This window comes from Lagopus muta, chromosome 2 (assembly GCF_023343835.1).
Source record: "Lagopus muta isolate bLagMut1 chromosome 2, bLagMut1 primary, whole genome shotgun sequence".
In the NCBI taxonomy this organism is placed as follows: Eukaryota; Metazoa; Chordata; class Aves; order Galliformes; family Phasianidae; genus Lagopus; species Lagopus muta.
Genome location: NC_064434.1, coordinates 97,963,598 through 97,978,832, shown reverse-complemented (window position 1 = coordinate 97,978,832; position 15,235 = coordinate 97,963,598). Strand labels below are relative to the sequence as shown.

Sequence of the window (15,235 nt, the reverse complement as noted above, 5' to 3'; positions counted from 1 at the left end):
CCTAATCTTCTCATTAACTTTAAATGAAAACTAAATCAAAGGAGTGAGGCTGATACTGAGCCAGTATATAACCAAAGAATATTAGGATGCTTTAATCACAAAATAAACAAGAGAGTTAGGCAAAGCAGACTATAATAACAAAAAACAATAAATAGAAGGCTTACCCCTATCCTGGGCTCACCCACAAAACACCAGCAGCAACAATCTCCAGACAAGATCCTTCCCCACTGGTAGCCACCTCTTAAATAGGTCTAGGAGTGGTAGAACCAGGCTCCACCCCTTCCAGCAGCACAGGTGAATTGCCTTCACCTGTGCTCCTGTGGCTGACTCATGGCTCGCCTCAGGTGATCAATCAGAGGTTCAGGCTGTGACTCTGCAGTTCCCATATACCAGTGAAGTGAGATCACTATGATGCAATTTGTCTCCTTGGTAAAATTAATCAGTTCAGCTATTCACAGAAAATAGCACTGTAAATGAGTCTGTAAAGAGCAATAAAAGAAGCACGAGAGAAGAGAAAAATAATACTCTATTTGCAATGTTTATGCATACATATACATTCGCAATCACTGTTTTGGGAATAAGGAAATAACAAGTACTGATTTTGCCAGGTACCATGTACCGTTCTGTGAAAGCTTGTACTTTGACTTTACTGTAGATCTCACAAGACAAACTGGCTTTGGTAAGGCAGTTAAAGAGGAAAAGAAAAATAGATTTACAAGTTTTTAACAACCTTAAAGTGAGTTGCTAACTATATTACTATAGGTATTGAGACTATTACTTCGGTGATAGAATTCTTAGCTTCATTGAAGAGATCTCTCTGTCCACCAGGATTAAGCTTTCCCCAGTGGTAAGATCTAAGTGGAATGACAGTACTACAGAGAATGACAGTACTACAGATGCTACAGAAAGATTTGCTCAGCTTGCACATGCATGTCTTCAGAACCATCCTTGTCAGCAACCTGTGTACTCTACATCATCTGAATTCTCTTGTAATAACCAAAGTTACTATCATCTTTCAGATGACAGCATAGGACCCCTTTTCAAATTGAACCAATTTGTGTCTAAATACACATTCTCTAAACAGTATTCACACAGAATACTGCCCAAACTTTCCTCAGAAAATAAACTGTGATATCAGTGCAAACAATGTCTACAAAGTGAAGTTCTGGAGGACAGAAAATCTGGATGCAAAATTTTGTGAACAAATAAAGGCTATTCTTGAGCCCTTATCCCTGAACGTGCAACAGATCCAGTAAGTTATAAGAGTAGCGTAAGCGATTGCTCTTAAATGATTTGCATGACGTTAGCAAATATCTGCAGTATTTCACCAAAGCCAACAAATCTCATGCCCCCAGAGAGAAAAGCCTGTTTACTATGCTAACATCAAGTTTTGCAACACTCAACATACACATTGTTAATGCATAAACTGTATTGTTTCAGCTGCAGCTTCTTCATTCCTCACTATTCCCTGTGTTGCTATCAGCTTTGTTAATTTGTTGTGTAATGTGTATTTCTTTTTATCTCTTCTTATTTTTTTCTGGGCTGTAAACATTTGCAAAGCTAAATAAGCAAATATGGTTGTGATTTTATTAAAATAAGAATAGAGTGAAACTAACACATGATAATTATCAGAGACAGAGGAACATGTTTGCACAATTTGTGTGTGTATAATTTCAAGATGTGGTATATCTTCATGACAGAACATAAGAGAGAAAAGAACTTCTGAGTTTTATACTTCTGTCCTTTTGCCAGTTTCCTAAATACTCTTGACCAATATCTCTTTTGCATTCTTTCTTAAAAAACTGCCCTAATGTATAACTTCTAAGTTATAAGTTATATTCTAAGTATATAAGTTATATCTAAGGGTTAGATGTTAAAACCAGAAATGTAAGGAAAGTGAGTGCCTTTGCTAGGTATCCTTAAGAGGCAATTCTTTCTTGTTTGCAAACATTTTGTCTGTGATTAAAACATGAGAAGACTTTATTAATGGTTGAGGAAAACACAGTAACATAAGTAAATAAATGAAATATCCACACCCATCATATCTCTGGCAGCAGTTCTGTAGTTCACTTCCCTACCAAGCAGTGCCAAAACCCAAGGAGCTAACATCCTTTTAACTCTTTGTGCTCTCCCTTTTCCCTCCACAACACTATTATTGGTTAACATTCAATACAAACTTGGCTGATAGGTCCCTGGCTCTCCCACAAGAAGTGGTATCTGATCTGGTTCATCTAACCTGGCAACAGCAATTTATTTTTACTGTCATCACCAGACATCTCCACACCCAGGTTTGATACTGATTTCCACAGATTCTGCGGAAAGTCAGCAGGAAACACCTCATTCCTGGTGTAAAACTGCCTGTGAGCCACAGCCTCAGCGTGGGTTCCCATCATGGAACCACTGCTGAGACCCATTCCATGAAGATGGACATGAAGTAACGGCCTCAAGATGTACCAGAGGAAGCTCAGGTTGGACTGCAGGAGAAAATATTTCCTCACAGCATGATGGTGCATTGGAACATGCTAATGGTGGAGTCATTGTCCCTGTAGGTGTTCAAGAAACATGTTGATGAGGCACTGAGTGATAGGAGTTAGTGTGCACAGGAGGGACGGTGTATGGGAACTGCAGAGTCATGGCCTGAACCTCTGACTGATCACCTGAGGTGAGCCATGAGTCAGCCACAGGAGCTCAGGTGGAGGCAATTCACCTGTGCTGCTGGAAGGGGTGGAGCCTGGTTCCACCACTCCTAGACCTATTTAAGAGCTGGCTACCAGAGGGGAAGGATCTCTTCTGGAGATTGTTTCTGCGGGTGTTTTGTGGGTGAGCCTAGGATGGGGGTAAGTTTTCTATTTATTTTCTTTTGTTACCGTAGTCTGCTTTGCCTAATGCTCTTGTTTATTTTGTGATTGTAGCATCCTAATACTCCTTGATTATAAAGATGGGTAGGTGGTTGTACATGATTGTCTTAGCAGTCTTCTCCAGCCAAATACTATAAATGCTAAGATTTTGGCAGATGAGGATGAATAGCACACCTACTCTCAGCATGCAGCTCTTGTAATACAGTGTCCTCTAGGAGAGGAAGGAAACCATTCCCTTGACCCTATCATCATAGCTTAATTTTATTTCTTCTGCTTATGACAAGCTCACTTATGTTTTTGTCCTTCCGTTTTTTGTCAGTTCCTAATGATGTTTCCCCAAGGGTTTGCATGTAAGAAGACTTCAGAATTAAATTATCTGTACTTCTTTCTCTCCATTCACCATGAGCTGTTGCTCCAACTGTTGGGTCATCTTCCTATGCCTACCAGCATGAAGCAGGCAGGGTCTCTGCATCCTGTCTTTCCACTAGCACAAGGTGGTGGTCACTGTCCTCTGTGGCTTCACACCATACATGCTTTAGTGATTCCGAACACATTTTTCTACAGGTCTAAGTGAATTGTATTGGACTTCCGATTAATCCTAATGCTGTTTCTCCTTCACCTAGCTGAGTTCTTATGTATTACACTATCCAGCAAATGTAGACTAGCCAAAGCCATTTATTACATGGGTGCCTGTTATGCCAAAAAACAGCTGAAGGTCTTCTGTGCTGGTTACCAATCAAGAGAACACGTGCTTGAGCTGCTTCCTTCCCCTCAGCTCCAACAGGTTTGGGATTCTGTGGCTTTCCACAGATTGCTGAACTCTTCCTCTTCCCAATGACCCATGACTGCGCGGCACATGGCCGCTGGGCCACCTTTTTTCTGTTTCAAGACTGAGCTTGATTTGCGAGCCGTTGCGCAGGTGGTATTTCAGCCCGAGTGCGATCCCACATTTCCTACTCTTCAGGAGAGACCATACTCCGCTGACTGCCATTTTATACCGCGGTGACGCTCCGCTGGAGCACGGCCTCCCCGGCGGTGGGCCCGGTGGAGCCCGGCCCGCACTGCCCAGGGAGCCGAGCCGGGCGGCGCCCCCCTCTGCACCGGCAGAGCCCCGCGCGCAGCTCCCGTCCGGCCCTCGCACACTCCGTCTCCTCCCTCCGCCCGGGCCCGCCCGTATCCCTGCATTCCCCGCTCCGGCATCCGCCCCCTCGCTTCCCTCCTCCCCTCAATCCCATCAGTAGCGGCGGCGCCCGGGCTCGGCTCCCCGCGCTGCGGCGGCGCTCGGCGGCGGCTCCCCTCCCGCCGCGGCCGCCATGTTGGGCAGCTTCGAGCTCGGCGGCGGCTGCTGCGTGTGACCGCGGGAGGGAGGCAGGGAGAAGGCGACGAGAACGGGAGGAAGGGCGGCAGGGAGGCGGCCCTCCCCGCACGCACGCACACGCCGGGAAGGAAGGATGCCCTTTGCCTGTGGAGGCGAGGCCGGAGGAGCATCTCCTCGCCGCCGGGAGTGAAGCCGCCGCCGGGGCCTCCCGGCCCGCAGCCAGAGCGGGGCCGCCGCGGTCCCTCCCGCCGCAGGACGCGCAGCGGAGGAGCAGCAGGAGGAGCGGGGCGGGCGGCTATGGAGCGGCCGTGACAGGGCTCCGGGCGTTCTCCCGCCGCCCTTCGGCGCAGCACAGGAGGAGAGAGCGGCGATGAAGACTTGAGCTTATTCCAATCCCTGAAAGGCCTTAAAAGGAGACTCGGTAAGGAGGAGGCGGCGGCAGGGGACGGCTCCCCGGGGCAGGACGTGGCTGCGCCCTGAGGACGGGCCCCACCCCCACGGCGGCGGCGAGGGGACCGCCGGGCGCTGCCCCTGCCCGGGAGGCCGAGGCCCAGGCGGCCGTGCCGCTCCCCGCCCCGTTGTTCCCTCCCGACGTCAATATATATTTATTCCCCCCCTTTTTTTTTTTCCCCTTTCCGATCCTTTCTTGGAAGCGAAATCCGATGCGGACGGAATGGGGCTTTTACACTTTAATGATGCAGTGGGATTCGTTTCAGGGTTGTGTTGCATGATCTGAATTTTGAATGAAGGAGAAGGACGTTTATAAAGATATAAAAGCTTACATCCATCTACATGCGGTAAAATCGGTGTCAGGCAGTCCTGGTGGGATTTCAGAGTGATTGTTATCACTGAAGTGTCAGAAGAAGCAATCTATTTTTCCTTATTAAGCATAGTAGAAAATTTTTCTTTATTTTCTTAAATTAAAAAATTATATATGCGCCTATATATGTACATATATATATTCACACGCTCACACACGTAGCGTTTATCTGTGTGTGCCTGAAACTTCCCCGAGCTCAGCCTCAGGCTGGAGCCGAGGTGGGCTGTAAATAAGGCACCACCAGAGCTTGACACTTGGTAAGAATACCGCAGGCTTCCTTTTAAACAACACCTTGAAAAGCTGGTTTTTGGATTTTTTTTTTTTGACGAAGTAATAATAATAATTAAAAAGGAAACCCCATTGCAAACTGAAACAACCATGTCTGGAGAAGTGCGTCTGAAGCAGTTGGAGCAGTTTATTTTGGATGGGCCAACTCAGACTAATGGGCAGTGCTTCAGCGTAGAAACCTTGCTGGATATACTCATCTGCCTGTACGATGAATGTAACAATTCCCCTTTGAGAAGAGAGAAGAACATCCTCGAGTATCTAGAATGGGGTGAGTTGGAGTATATGTCATGTATGTCTGTCCGTGTTCTTGTCTGCTTTCTTATTTATGTGTAAGAGGGGATTGTGTGGAACTTGGTGTTTCACTGGGAGGGGTTATTGTTTGTGCTGCATTTGAACGTGGTGGTGCTAAAAAGAAATCTATATTGGTTATTTATCCCTGAGTTATGCTTTTTTAATCCTGAATCAAATTCTGGTATATGAGCTATATTTCTATGCCTATAGGCCCAACTGTTGAGCTTTGTATCCTAGAGCTAGTGGGAATGTAGGAGAATGGAAGATAAATCCCCTGATAGCTAGAGAAAGGATCAGTAGACAACCCTCTGACTTGTGTCTGCAGTCACAGCTATGCTGCTTTAAAGTAGAAGGTGTTAATCAAAGAGAAAATCCTTCAGCTCTCTTAATGGAAATGCTTGAAGTGTCTGTGAAAATGGAGAAAAATACATTCTTTCATATGGTGGAATTGCTGGTTTAATTACATGCAGTTGAATAGTAGAATGAAACTCTTCACCATCCACCATTCCATTTTCTTGTTTAATTTTAGGGGAATATTTCAGTGGCTGTAAGTCTTTCAAATGAGAACAAGTGGATTACAGTTCTCTGGAGTTATCGCAGAACTGGTTCTTGTTATTTTTTCTTACTTCATTTCCCTCCTCCTAAGTATAGGTGAAAAACAGAAGATGCATCTGACACAAGAGCCTTGATGTTAATGCATTCTGTATGTGACCTTCAAAGTTCAAAGTCATGCTGTACTTCAGCATTTACATTCAGAACTACTTATCACATCTGATTTACAATAAATACATCAGCAGGCTACCTGCCTTTAGAAAAGCACATTTCAAAACATAAAAGGTTAATTAGCTGGTTGAGTTCCTCCTTATGAAGCCACTGAGGAAAGACATTGTTTTGATAACTGATCTAACACTGGAGGCTGATAGGTGTGTGTTGTGTATTTTGTTTTCCTGCTCCTCACTGTAGTCAGACTGGCATCTGTAGGGCATCTGACTCAGTAATTAAGTTTCTTATACTGTTCATATTGCACTTGTCTTTGTTTTCTTATTATCAGAAGGAAAAGCCTATAATTAATGCATTCTAGCTAAGGAGGAAATAGTATTTAAAGTACTTCTAAGGAATCTTCTCTTTAAAATTGTGGCATACAGAAGCTGTGGAAGACTTGGAAAACATACTGAATCTCAGTACCTTTTCTATATAGAAGTATAGTCTGCAGTGGACTTAGCAAGCTGACAGCCTGTAAATAATAGTAATAAATTAACCGTGTCAGTAGAATTAGAATAGCAGTGATTGGAGCCCATCTTGTTGAGTAGCTGGTACATTTAATGTTATCTTTGGAGGAAAAAATGTGTTATTCTGAGGGTCTGATAGTACCTGAAGATTTCTGAGGTAGATCTTACAGGCTGCTAATGGAAATAATGTGCTATTTTGGAAAGGCCAGAATAAGGTTTCATACTGACCTGCTTTTCCTGCTGCTTTTCTGCTTCTCCTTTCCAGTTATGCCTTAGCTTCAGATTAAAGCAGTCCCTCCCATTTTCAAGGTAGTGTTGCCAGAGCCCTGTGTTTCCACCAGCTCTGCTCTCCAGACTTAAAACTTGGCATTTTTCGAGAGGGTTTGTGAGGTGAAATGTAGGAGGAAAGGTTTCTAGTGCCTGCTGTTGAAAGTGTCCAGATGAATGATGTCTTTATCTTGCAAACACTCTTGAGCTGTCTCTCCTGAAAGCCAGCACTCGTAGTGAAACCAGCAGCCCTTGGCGTTTCTGTTCAGATGAGGGGCTCAGCAAAACGAGGTTGTTACAGAAGCGCTGTGCGCTTCAGCTCTTAGGTGCGGTGAGCAGACTGTGAGCATCCTGTTCTTTGATACCATTATAACCTCACGTCTCTGCCAGAGAGGTGAAGCAATGTAATATGTGCTTTAAAAGTCAGAAACATGTTGAGCAGTGGCAGCAGTGGAAAGCTGGCAGCCAGATATCATACTTTCTGTCATGGCCTCCATTGGTGAAGTGATGTCTGAGTGCTTTCAGTTCTTTCTTTGAACTTCTTTACCATTAGGGAAAATAATATCAATTTTACGTCAGGGCTAACTCTTTATTTTGAGTATACTGTGTGAAATAAAGTGCATGTTAATCTATTTCTCCCATCAGTGAAATAGAACTTGGTGCCTGGTATGTCTTCTGGTGAGTGTCAGTGCTGTTATGGAAAGACTTGGGTTTATGCCAAGCATTCACAAATCTGCATTATTACTGCCAGTAGTTCAGTCTGCAGTTATTGGAATTGGTCTTGGACTGGTATGAATTGTTTGTTATGTTTGTGCATTTACTAATTACAAAACACAAATTTACTCCAGAGCACTATTCATCTTCTGAAGTTCAGACTTTTAAAAATGGATTTGCTCCTAGAAAAAGTGATCTTACTTTCTTATGACTAATAAATATCTATTTGGTGATCACAGACTACTTTTGGATACAATAAGAATTATTATTTTTTTGGTGGGACTGTTGAGCTGTTTAATTTTGTGGAATTTTTTGTTATCAGTTGTGTATTTTTGTTTAAACTGTTCTAGGTCTGAGATGCTTCACTGCATGTGAAACTGAATATTCACAGCACAATGTGGAATTTTGGGGGTGAAAGATTTAGAAACTATTCTAGTATGGAAAAGCTGATGTGGTCTTAGCAATAGCCATGTGGCTGCTGCTATATTTAGGGGAGCTAAGAAGTTCATCTTCTGGTCCTCGGATCTTTTTAGGACTATTTCATGAACAGTCCTAAAACTAGTTCTAGACCTTAGTAAAAAAAAAAAAAAGCAAGGTGAAACAGATGAACATCTGAGATGGCTTTTCGTCTTTTGTTCTGGGTTGGTTTTACTAGATTAGCTCAGCAAGTGGGGAAAGTGAAGTTTCTGCAATATGTCTGAGCTTCACAGGTTTTCAGTTGCTTTCAAGCCTTGAAATGACTTCAATTTGAAGTGCCACACAGTTTATTTTGCGATTTAGAATCTGCATTTTAAAATCATGTTTTGTTTTAAAGTGAAAATGGTTACTTTGCCTGTTTTTTAGACCTGATTTGCTTTGTGAAGTGCTGATGATTTGATGTCGTTTACATAGGAGCTACAGCTGAAGAAATGCCCTTGGAAACAATCAGTGTGTTTGAGTTCTGGTAGCTAATTAGGGCACAATTTGAGATCATGGGAAGGAAACAAAACTCCTACACTTGGCTTGTTCTACTTATTTAGTGGTAGCTTTAATTTTTATCTGTTGACAGCATTTGTGATTTAGAAATGGGATTGGCTAATTTTAGCAACCAGAGCTTACCTGAGAAAGCCTCTGGGTTCCAGGCATTTTGCTTTTCCTTTTCTACATGTACATGAGTTACTCACTGTTACTTAAGACTGAGGAAGGTAAATGCAGGCTGATAAGCTCAACTTCAAAGAAAAATGTGACAAAAAGTAGCTTTAGAACTTTTTTAATCTAAGAAACATCCTTTACAGTGACACCAATTTGAAATGATTTTAAGAAGAAATTAGATCAGCTGTACTTAAGATGCATTAATAGAGAAATAGAGAGAACTCTTCAATTTATGTGCAGGTATAAAGAAAGGAAGAGACAGGAAACTACAAATGGCTCGGTGAGGTCAGTGACTCAATTCAGTCTGTTCTTGTGTGATGAATGTAAACAGTCCTTTACTGTGTTTATTTCCTTCTGGTTTTCTTTGCCTTTGGTAGATGGCTTTAATTGTTCTCATTTCATCTTTAATAGAACTGAAATGCTGTGGTATTTAGGTAGTGCTGTTATGGTCACAAAATAGACAGCCAGCTTTGCTCTCATACTTCTGATACTCAGATGTGCAGCATCTCTTCTGGCCATTGAAAATGGTTCTATGTCACGTAACTTTTCTCAAGTCAAAACTGTGGAAATGTTGTGCTTTCTTTGTAGAGTTCTCTAAAGAAAAAATGGTATGCCCACGTTCTGATTGGGTTTGTTTTAAAATATTATTAACAAGAGAAAACTTGCCTATGGACTTCTGTACCCCTTCTCTGTTATTCATCTGTTTGTAAGTCTCAAAAGAAACCGCGGGCGTTTTCAGATACAATTTGTTTGTATTTTCTTCTTAAAAGAGAATCCTTCACCTAAGTCTTTTTTTTTTTTGCAAAGGCATCAGCAAAATATATACATATTTTAAGTAGATGTTGGTGCTAAGTATTATCTAGACAATTGAAATATATTTTGCCATAGAAATGACATTTTAGGCGTTATTGTTGATGCCCTTCTGCTATAGTCATACATTTGGGAGCATGGCTTGGTCTGAATGATGTGAGAATAGCTATTACATTGTATTTATGAAGGGATGGGTTTCTTGTCAAGGCTTCTCGTGTGCTTAACCAAAGGTGAGTTGTGTCATTGCCTTCAGTGGAGGTATATGGAAGTATGGGGAGCCAGCTGTGTAGAAGTCAATGTGGCATTCTTGACATGCAAGTTTCTGCCGTTGGTGGCCATAACATGAGATTGCCCATTTGTATTAGCTGTTGTTTCTGCTATGCATTTGAAGCTGGCAATTAAGTGCTTTATATTGATTAGTGTGAAAGGAGGTTCTTAAGTGCTGCCGAATAGAAGTGACCTCCAAATCCGTGTCACAGAAAGTTGTATAAACAGCGCTTATGGAGATAATAGTTTTGTAATAATTATTTTAATGAAAGAAAAAAGATATTACTGTGAAGTACATAGTTTCACAGAATTGCAGCACCTTTGTCAGGTAGCTCTGTGCTTAACCTTTGTATTTTCGTAGCTGTGATCTTATGAACATTTATTTCAGTTCTGATTTTTGTCTTTTACGGAGGAAAGCAATTACTGTAAATTAATCAACGTTTACAGTGTGGTGAAGTGAACTGTGAGGCCATCCAGTTAATTCTTCTTGTTTTAAGTTAGGGTTAAATCCAGTTTACTGAGCAATGAGCTGCTAACCGATTGTGACAAATTTGTTTCCTAAATATCTTCACAGTACACTAAGCTTTTTGCACCTCTTTCTGCTTAACTTGAAGTTGGTGAAGGAGTTTGTTGTTGTGGCATTTTCTGTGTTTTTTTTTTTCCTTTGGGATGGGGAAGGTTGGACTGGGATGCAGGTACTTAGGCTGACTGGCTTCTGTTGGTGATGTCCTTTTAGTTGCAAAGGAACATGCCCTGCAGAAGTAGAAAGGCTTCTAATACTTCAATTTTCAGGAATTTTAGGCATGCCTTTATTCTGTGCAGAAATTCCTAGTATGCTTTGGTCTAACAGGAGCAAATGGAGAAATACAATGATTTGCTCAGTGTGCTCTCACAGCAAAGCAATCAACTCCCTGCTACTAAGATGCTTTACATTAGAGTTAATCTGTTGGGTTGTTTGTGGGTTGGTGTAACTGTAAAAAGCACTGCTGCAGTAGGCTGAAGGTGTGTTTGTGTTCTTAACCTCTGCATAGCGTGTGACACTGAGTGTGTGTGCCTTATTGAAACTGCAGCATCTGTCTTTTCTCCCCTGAATTTTACTGACATACTCTTTGTAACCGTAGCCTATCATTAGTTCATACCAAAGAAGATACTATGCTGTAAGGACAATGAACCATTTTGTCTCAGTATTGTTTAATAATTTGGAATATCCATATGTACAAAGATTCAGAGAATCTGCCTTTTTTTTTTTTTTGAAGCTTGATCTTATGTCCGTAGATTAGTGCTTGAATTCTGAATTGTAACAGCAAATTGAAGTGATTTCACTTTTGTCAACCTACAGCTGAATGGTCAAATGCTGGTGTTTTTGATATTAGGTTGCAATTGAACTGCAAATAAAAATTTCCTGGTACAGAGTGGATGCAGGCTGTCCCAGAAGTTGCTGTTTTTATTCCTCACATTATTTTCTGAAAATTGACCCTGCAAATTATACTGGATGTGACATTGCAAAATATTCACCTGTACATAGCAACCCTAATGACTTTTATACTGTAAAAAAAATCTACCACCTCTACTGTCTGTTCACACAGTAAGGTTCTAGAATCAATTAGCTTCTGTTTGCCAAGCCATGAAACCTGGCCATACAAAGGTACAGTGCATAGATGAGCCAGAATGAGAAGCAGAGGCCAGCTCCTGGACTCCCAGCTCTTATCTCTTGGCAAGTAAGCCATATCTTCTCTGAGCACTTCTGTTTCTTCCACTTGGTTTTGTGTCTGAACAACTAGTATATTTTGTTCTGCTCTGGTCTAACTTACATCAACATATTATTTTACTGAAATCCTCACTAAGCTTAGGAATGCTACTAATGTGGTTGAAAATTTTTTTTTTTTTAAAAAAAAGAGTGAATTAGGTCAGTCATGTGCAAATTTTTGTTAACTGCAAGGTTTTTATTTCAAATAGTTCAAGGATGACATTAAGTATAGTGTTCAGAGTGATCAGCTTGCTTGTTTCCAGTAATGCACCCTAGTGTGCCTTACTAGTGGCCATTGGAAAAATGCCACATGAGGTGTATTCAGACTGGGTAGACATTGTGTTCTGTAACTCTTCCTTTCCCATACTTATCCAGACTTCCAGATTAATTTAAATTACTTTTGTTACACAGTATTGTAGGTTTCTTTTGTTCTTAAGGATCCGCTTCTCAGTGCTCCTTCTCGCTGCATGTTTTTGAGAAGTGCTTGATCCAAGGTTTGTGTGCCTTATGAGCTACTGCAGGTTGTTTGGGGGAGGGGAGAGACCTTTCACATGCAATATTTATTTTGCTTAGTAACTTAGTAGAAATAGCAATTCTTTTAATGGAAAAACCAGGAAGGTTCAGATGGCATTCTAAATAGAGGGAAAGTACTGTTTCAGGTACTAACAGCTATAATTGCATTTCCCTCAAACTCTGGGGTTATGTTTACAACGCTTTATTGCTATTTTGCTAATTTTCTCTTCAGGCTCAGCAGCCTGTGCTTGGGTCAGACTGGTGTTGCCGTAGTTCAGGGGCTTGGAGGTACTCCATTCTCAGGGTGGAGGATGTGTGAGCATTTTCTCTGTGTAAATTGAAATTATTGAAGAGTATTCCCTCTCACTGTTACCCCGTGTTCATCCTTTTCATCTTGAAATCTTTCCTTGTTTCAGCTTTTTGTGACTGCCCTCTATCCTGCTGCCCTTCTGATGGTTCCTGCTGCCCATAATTCAGTTTCACGTGTGGTGTGGAACCCTCAAGTCTCCTTTTGTTGAGTTCTTGTTTCCTTTCTAAGCATTTTTTCATGGATAATGTCTAAATCAAAGCTTTAGTTTGTCTTGTGCTGAGGCTGCCTTCTCTTCTTCCCAGTGTCCATTCCCTTGTTTTCATCTGAGCAAAATCTCTTTTAATCTTTCTGGTATGACCTGGATATCCTGCCTCAGTCTGAACTTCCTGTGGCCAAAACCATGGCTTCTAGATTTTTTTTTTCCTCCTTTTCTCTCTAGTCATCTTCAAACTTGCATGATTTTGTTGGTCAGCTTTCATAATACAGAAATTATGTGTAGAGAGTGGTAACAAAAAAGCATGTGTGTATTTCTCAGTAGATTACTTCTTCATATACAGGTGTAGCCACCCGTTGTTTTCTCTGAACTCCCTGTTTATTTCCTATTTGATTCAGTATGTATCAATTGGCTTACTATCGTGAGCAGTTGGTGTATTGTAAGCTCTTGTAGAGCCAGGGGTCTGGGGCTCCTTGTTCTTAGCAGCAGTTAGGATGTGATTTCTTTTGCTCCTGTGGTCTAAATGCAAAGTGAGAGCACAGCTTTATAACTTCAATACCTAAAGCTAGACTAAAGAGTAGAAACAGTAACAAAGGCTTTCATTACAGGAATGCGAAGTGGCTGAAGAAAACGTGATTTGTGCTGTTGGGACGTGGTAGTTGCAAGGTACTTAATGCTGCTGCTCTCTGAAATCCTTTGGCCTTTTTGCCGTCTTTTGTAAATAAAGCACTGTGTTATGAGAGTGTTTTGCAGGACACCTAGTAACAAGAAAAGGAGGAAATAGATGTTGGTGTTTTAGTTGTAACTTTGCTGTTATCTTGGGTGGAGGCTGGCTGAGACCAGTCTGTCACCGCTCTCTGTTCTGCTTGTTCTTACTTGAACAAGAAGGGCATAATTTAGGCTAAAACTAATCCTGCACAAACGTGCTGAAATCTGTTGTCCAGCGCTGTGAAGAGATGGTACTGGTGTTTGTAGTACAAGGAGAGGGATACCCCAAACCTAAACAGCTTTGCCTACTGGAGTTTCTGTGCTCCAAGGCCGCCTCTAAGATCCCTACTGATGTGCAAGGAGGATGTAATTTAGTGCTGAATTTTACCAGCTTCTTCAAATAGGCGTTTGGTGTCTGTCATCTCATTAGTAGCAGCCTAGTGACTTACTCTTTGAGGTGGAAAAAAGAGGGGACAGTGGGAGCAAGAAGTTGCTGATCTGCAATCTAGCTGCACTCTTCTTACGCTTCTACCTTGCTTTTATTCAAAACTGAGGTAACTTAACGGAATTACTCGGTGTTACTTACTGGCAGTAGCATGTTCTTGTAATCCTTGATACTACTGTAGAATGGAATTAGAGGAAACTCTGTTTTTCTTGACATTAGTACTTAGGATTTCCTCTTGATGAACTGATCATTGTTTACTAGCTTCAGTAGAAGCCAAGTCAAGCAACTTGAGTGCATGTTTGAGTTGGACATTAAGGTGCTACAGTAGGTGTTTGGGGCTCGTGTGTGTTATCAATGCCATGCAGCTATTCTGCGTTGTGGAATACATGATGGTCTTTCTCAGAGTTGTAAAATATGACTGCAGTTTTTGAAATCTATAATTATGCTGTTCACAGACATTTTGAGCCTATGAATTTTAGCCTAGAATGGCATGAGTAGACCCAGATTCTCATCTTTCTCTCTCTTTCACTGTCCACCTTGCTGTGCTGTGCCTGGAACTTCTTGTGCTGCTTTCCTCTCGTTTAGAGAGAGATCAGATCTCTGCTGAAGGGCACGTTTCCTGGTGTCAGGTCTTCAGAAAGATAACATTTCTGAATGAGGATCGATTCACTAGTGGATCTTTGGGAAAGAAGACTGTGTCTTTCAAAATGAATATGTGAAAAATAGCAATTTGGATGGTATATGTAGAAGACTGTGCGTGTAGATATGGATTGTGTATATGAAAACGCTTGTGTTTTTTTAATACAGTAAGCTTATACAGACTTCAAGTGGTAGGAGTTAGCCTTACAACTGTGAAACAAAACTGTGGTGTCTGTCTAGTATGAATAAGAAAGCAACTGTAGGCAAAATCCTACTCTTGTTTAATGGACGTAAGCATGATGTTAATTCACTGTTAACACATAACATAAGTTTGTTTGTTGTTGAGCTTTTAAAATCAAGCTACTTGCTTGAAGGCACTAGCTGGCTATGTAAAACTAGTGCTCAAGTACTGAAGCTTTTTCTAGATGTCCAGAAAGAATGTTTCCTTTGTTTTGATGTAGTTTCTAAAAGTATACTTCAACAATTTATATTTCTTTCCAATTTGGGAAGGTTGTGAATATTCTTTTCTTTCAGTGATATAATTCCTGGTGAGAAGGTGACTTACAGTGGTGCTGGGCACTTGTGTATACTGCCTTACAAATCTGTTGGAGCAAGGGGGTCGTTGTCAACATCTTAAACATCTCCGCAAAGCAAAGGAGGGAGAAT

The 15,235-nt window shown here is 41.5% G+C and overlaps 1 protein-coding gene across 9 annotated transcripts in view; it reads left to right on the top strand.

Annotated features, from left to right (window-relative positions):
- Positions 1–4,603: 4,603 nt before the first annotated feature.
- The window catches only part of CDC42BPA (CDC42 binding protein kinase alpha), a 156,313-nt gene continuing 145,681 nt past the window's right edge, over positions 4,604–15,235 (top strand). For 4 of the 9 annotated variants that reach the window (XM_048936763.1, XM_048936758.1, XM_048936760.1 and 1 more), the window contains exon 1: positions 4,604–5,552. In XM_048936763.1, coding sequence (XP_048792720.1) covers positions 5,375–5,552 — 178 coding nt within the window. In that variant the 5' untranslated portion in view covers positions 4,604–5,374. The remainder of the gene's footprint in view (positions 5,553–15,235) is intronic. The other 5 variants (XM_048936767.1, XM_048936764.1, XM_048936761.1 and 2 more) reach the window with 2 other exon arrangements.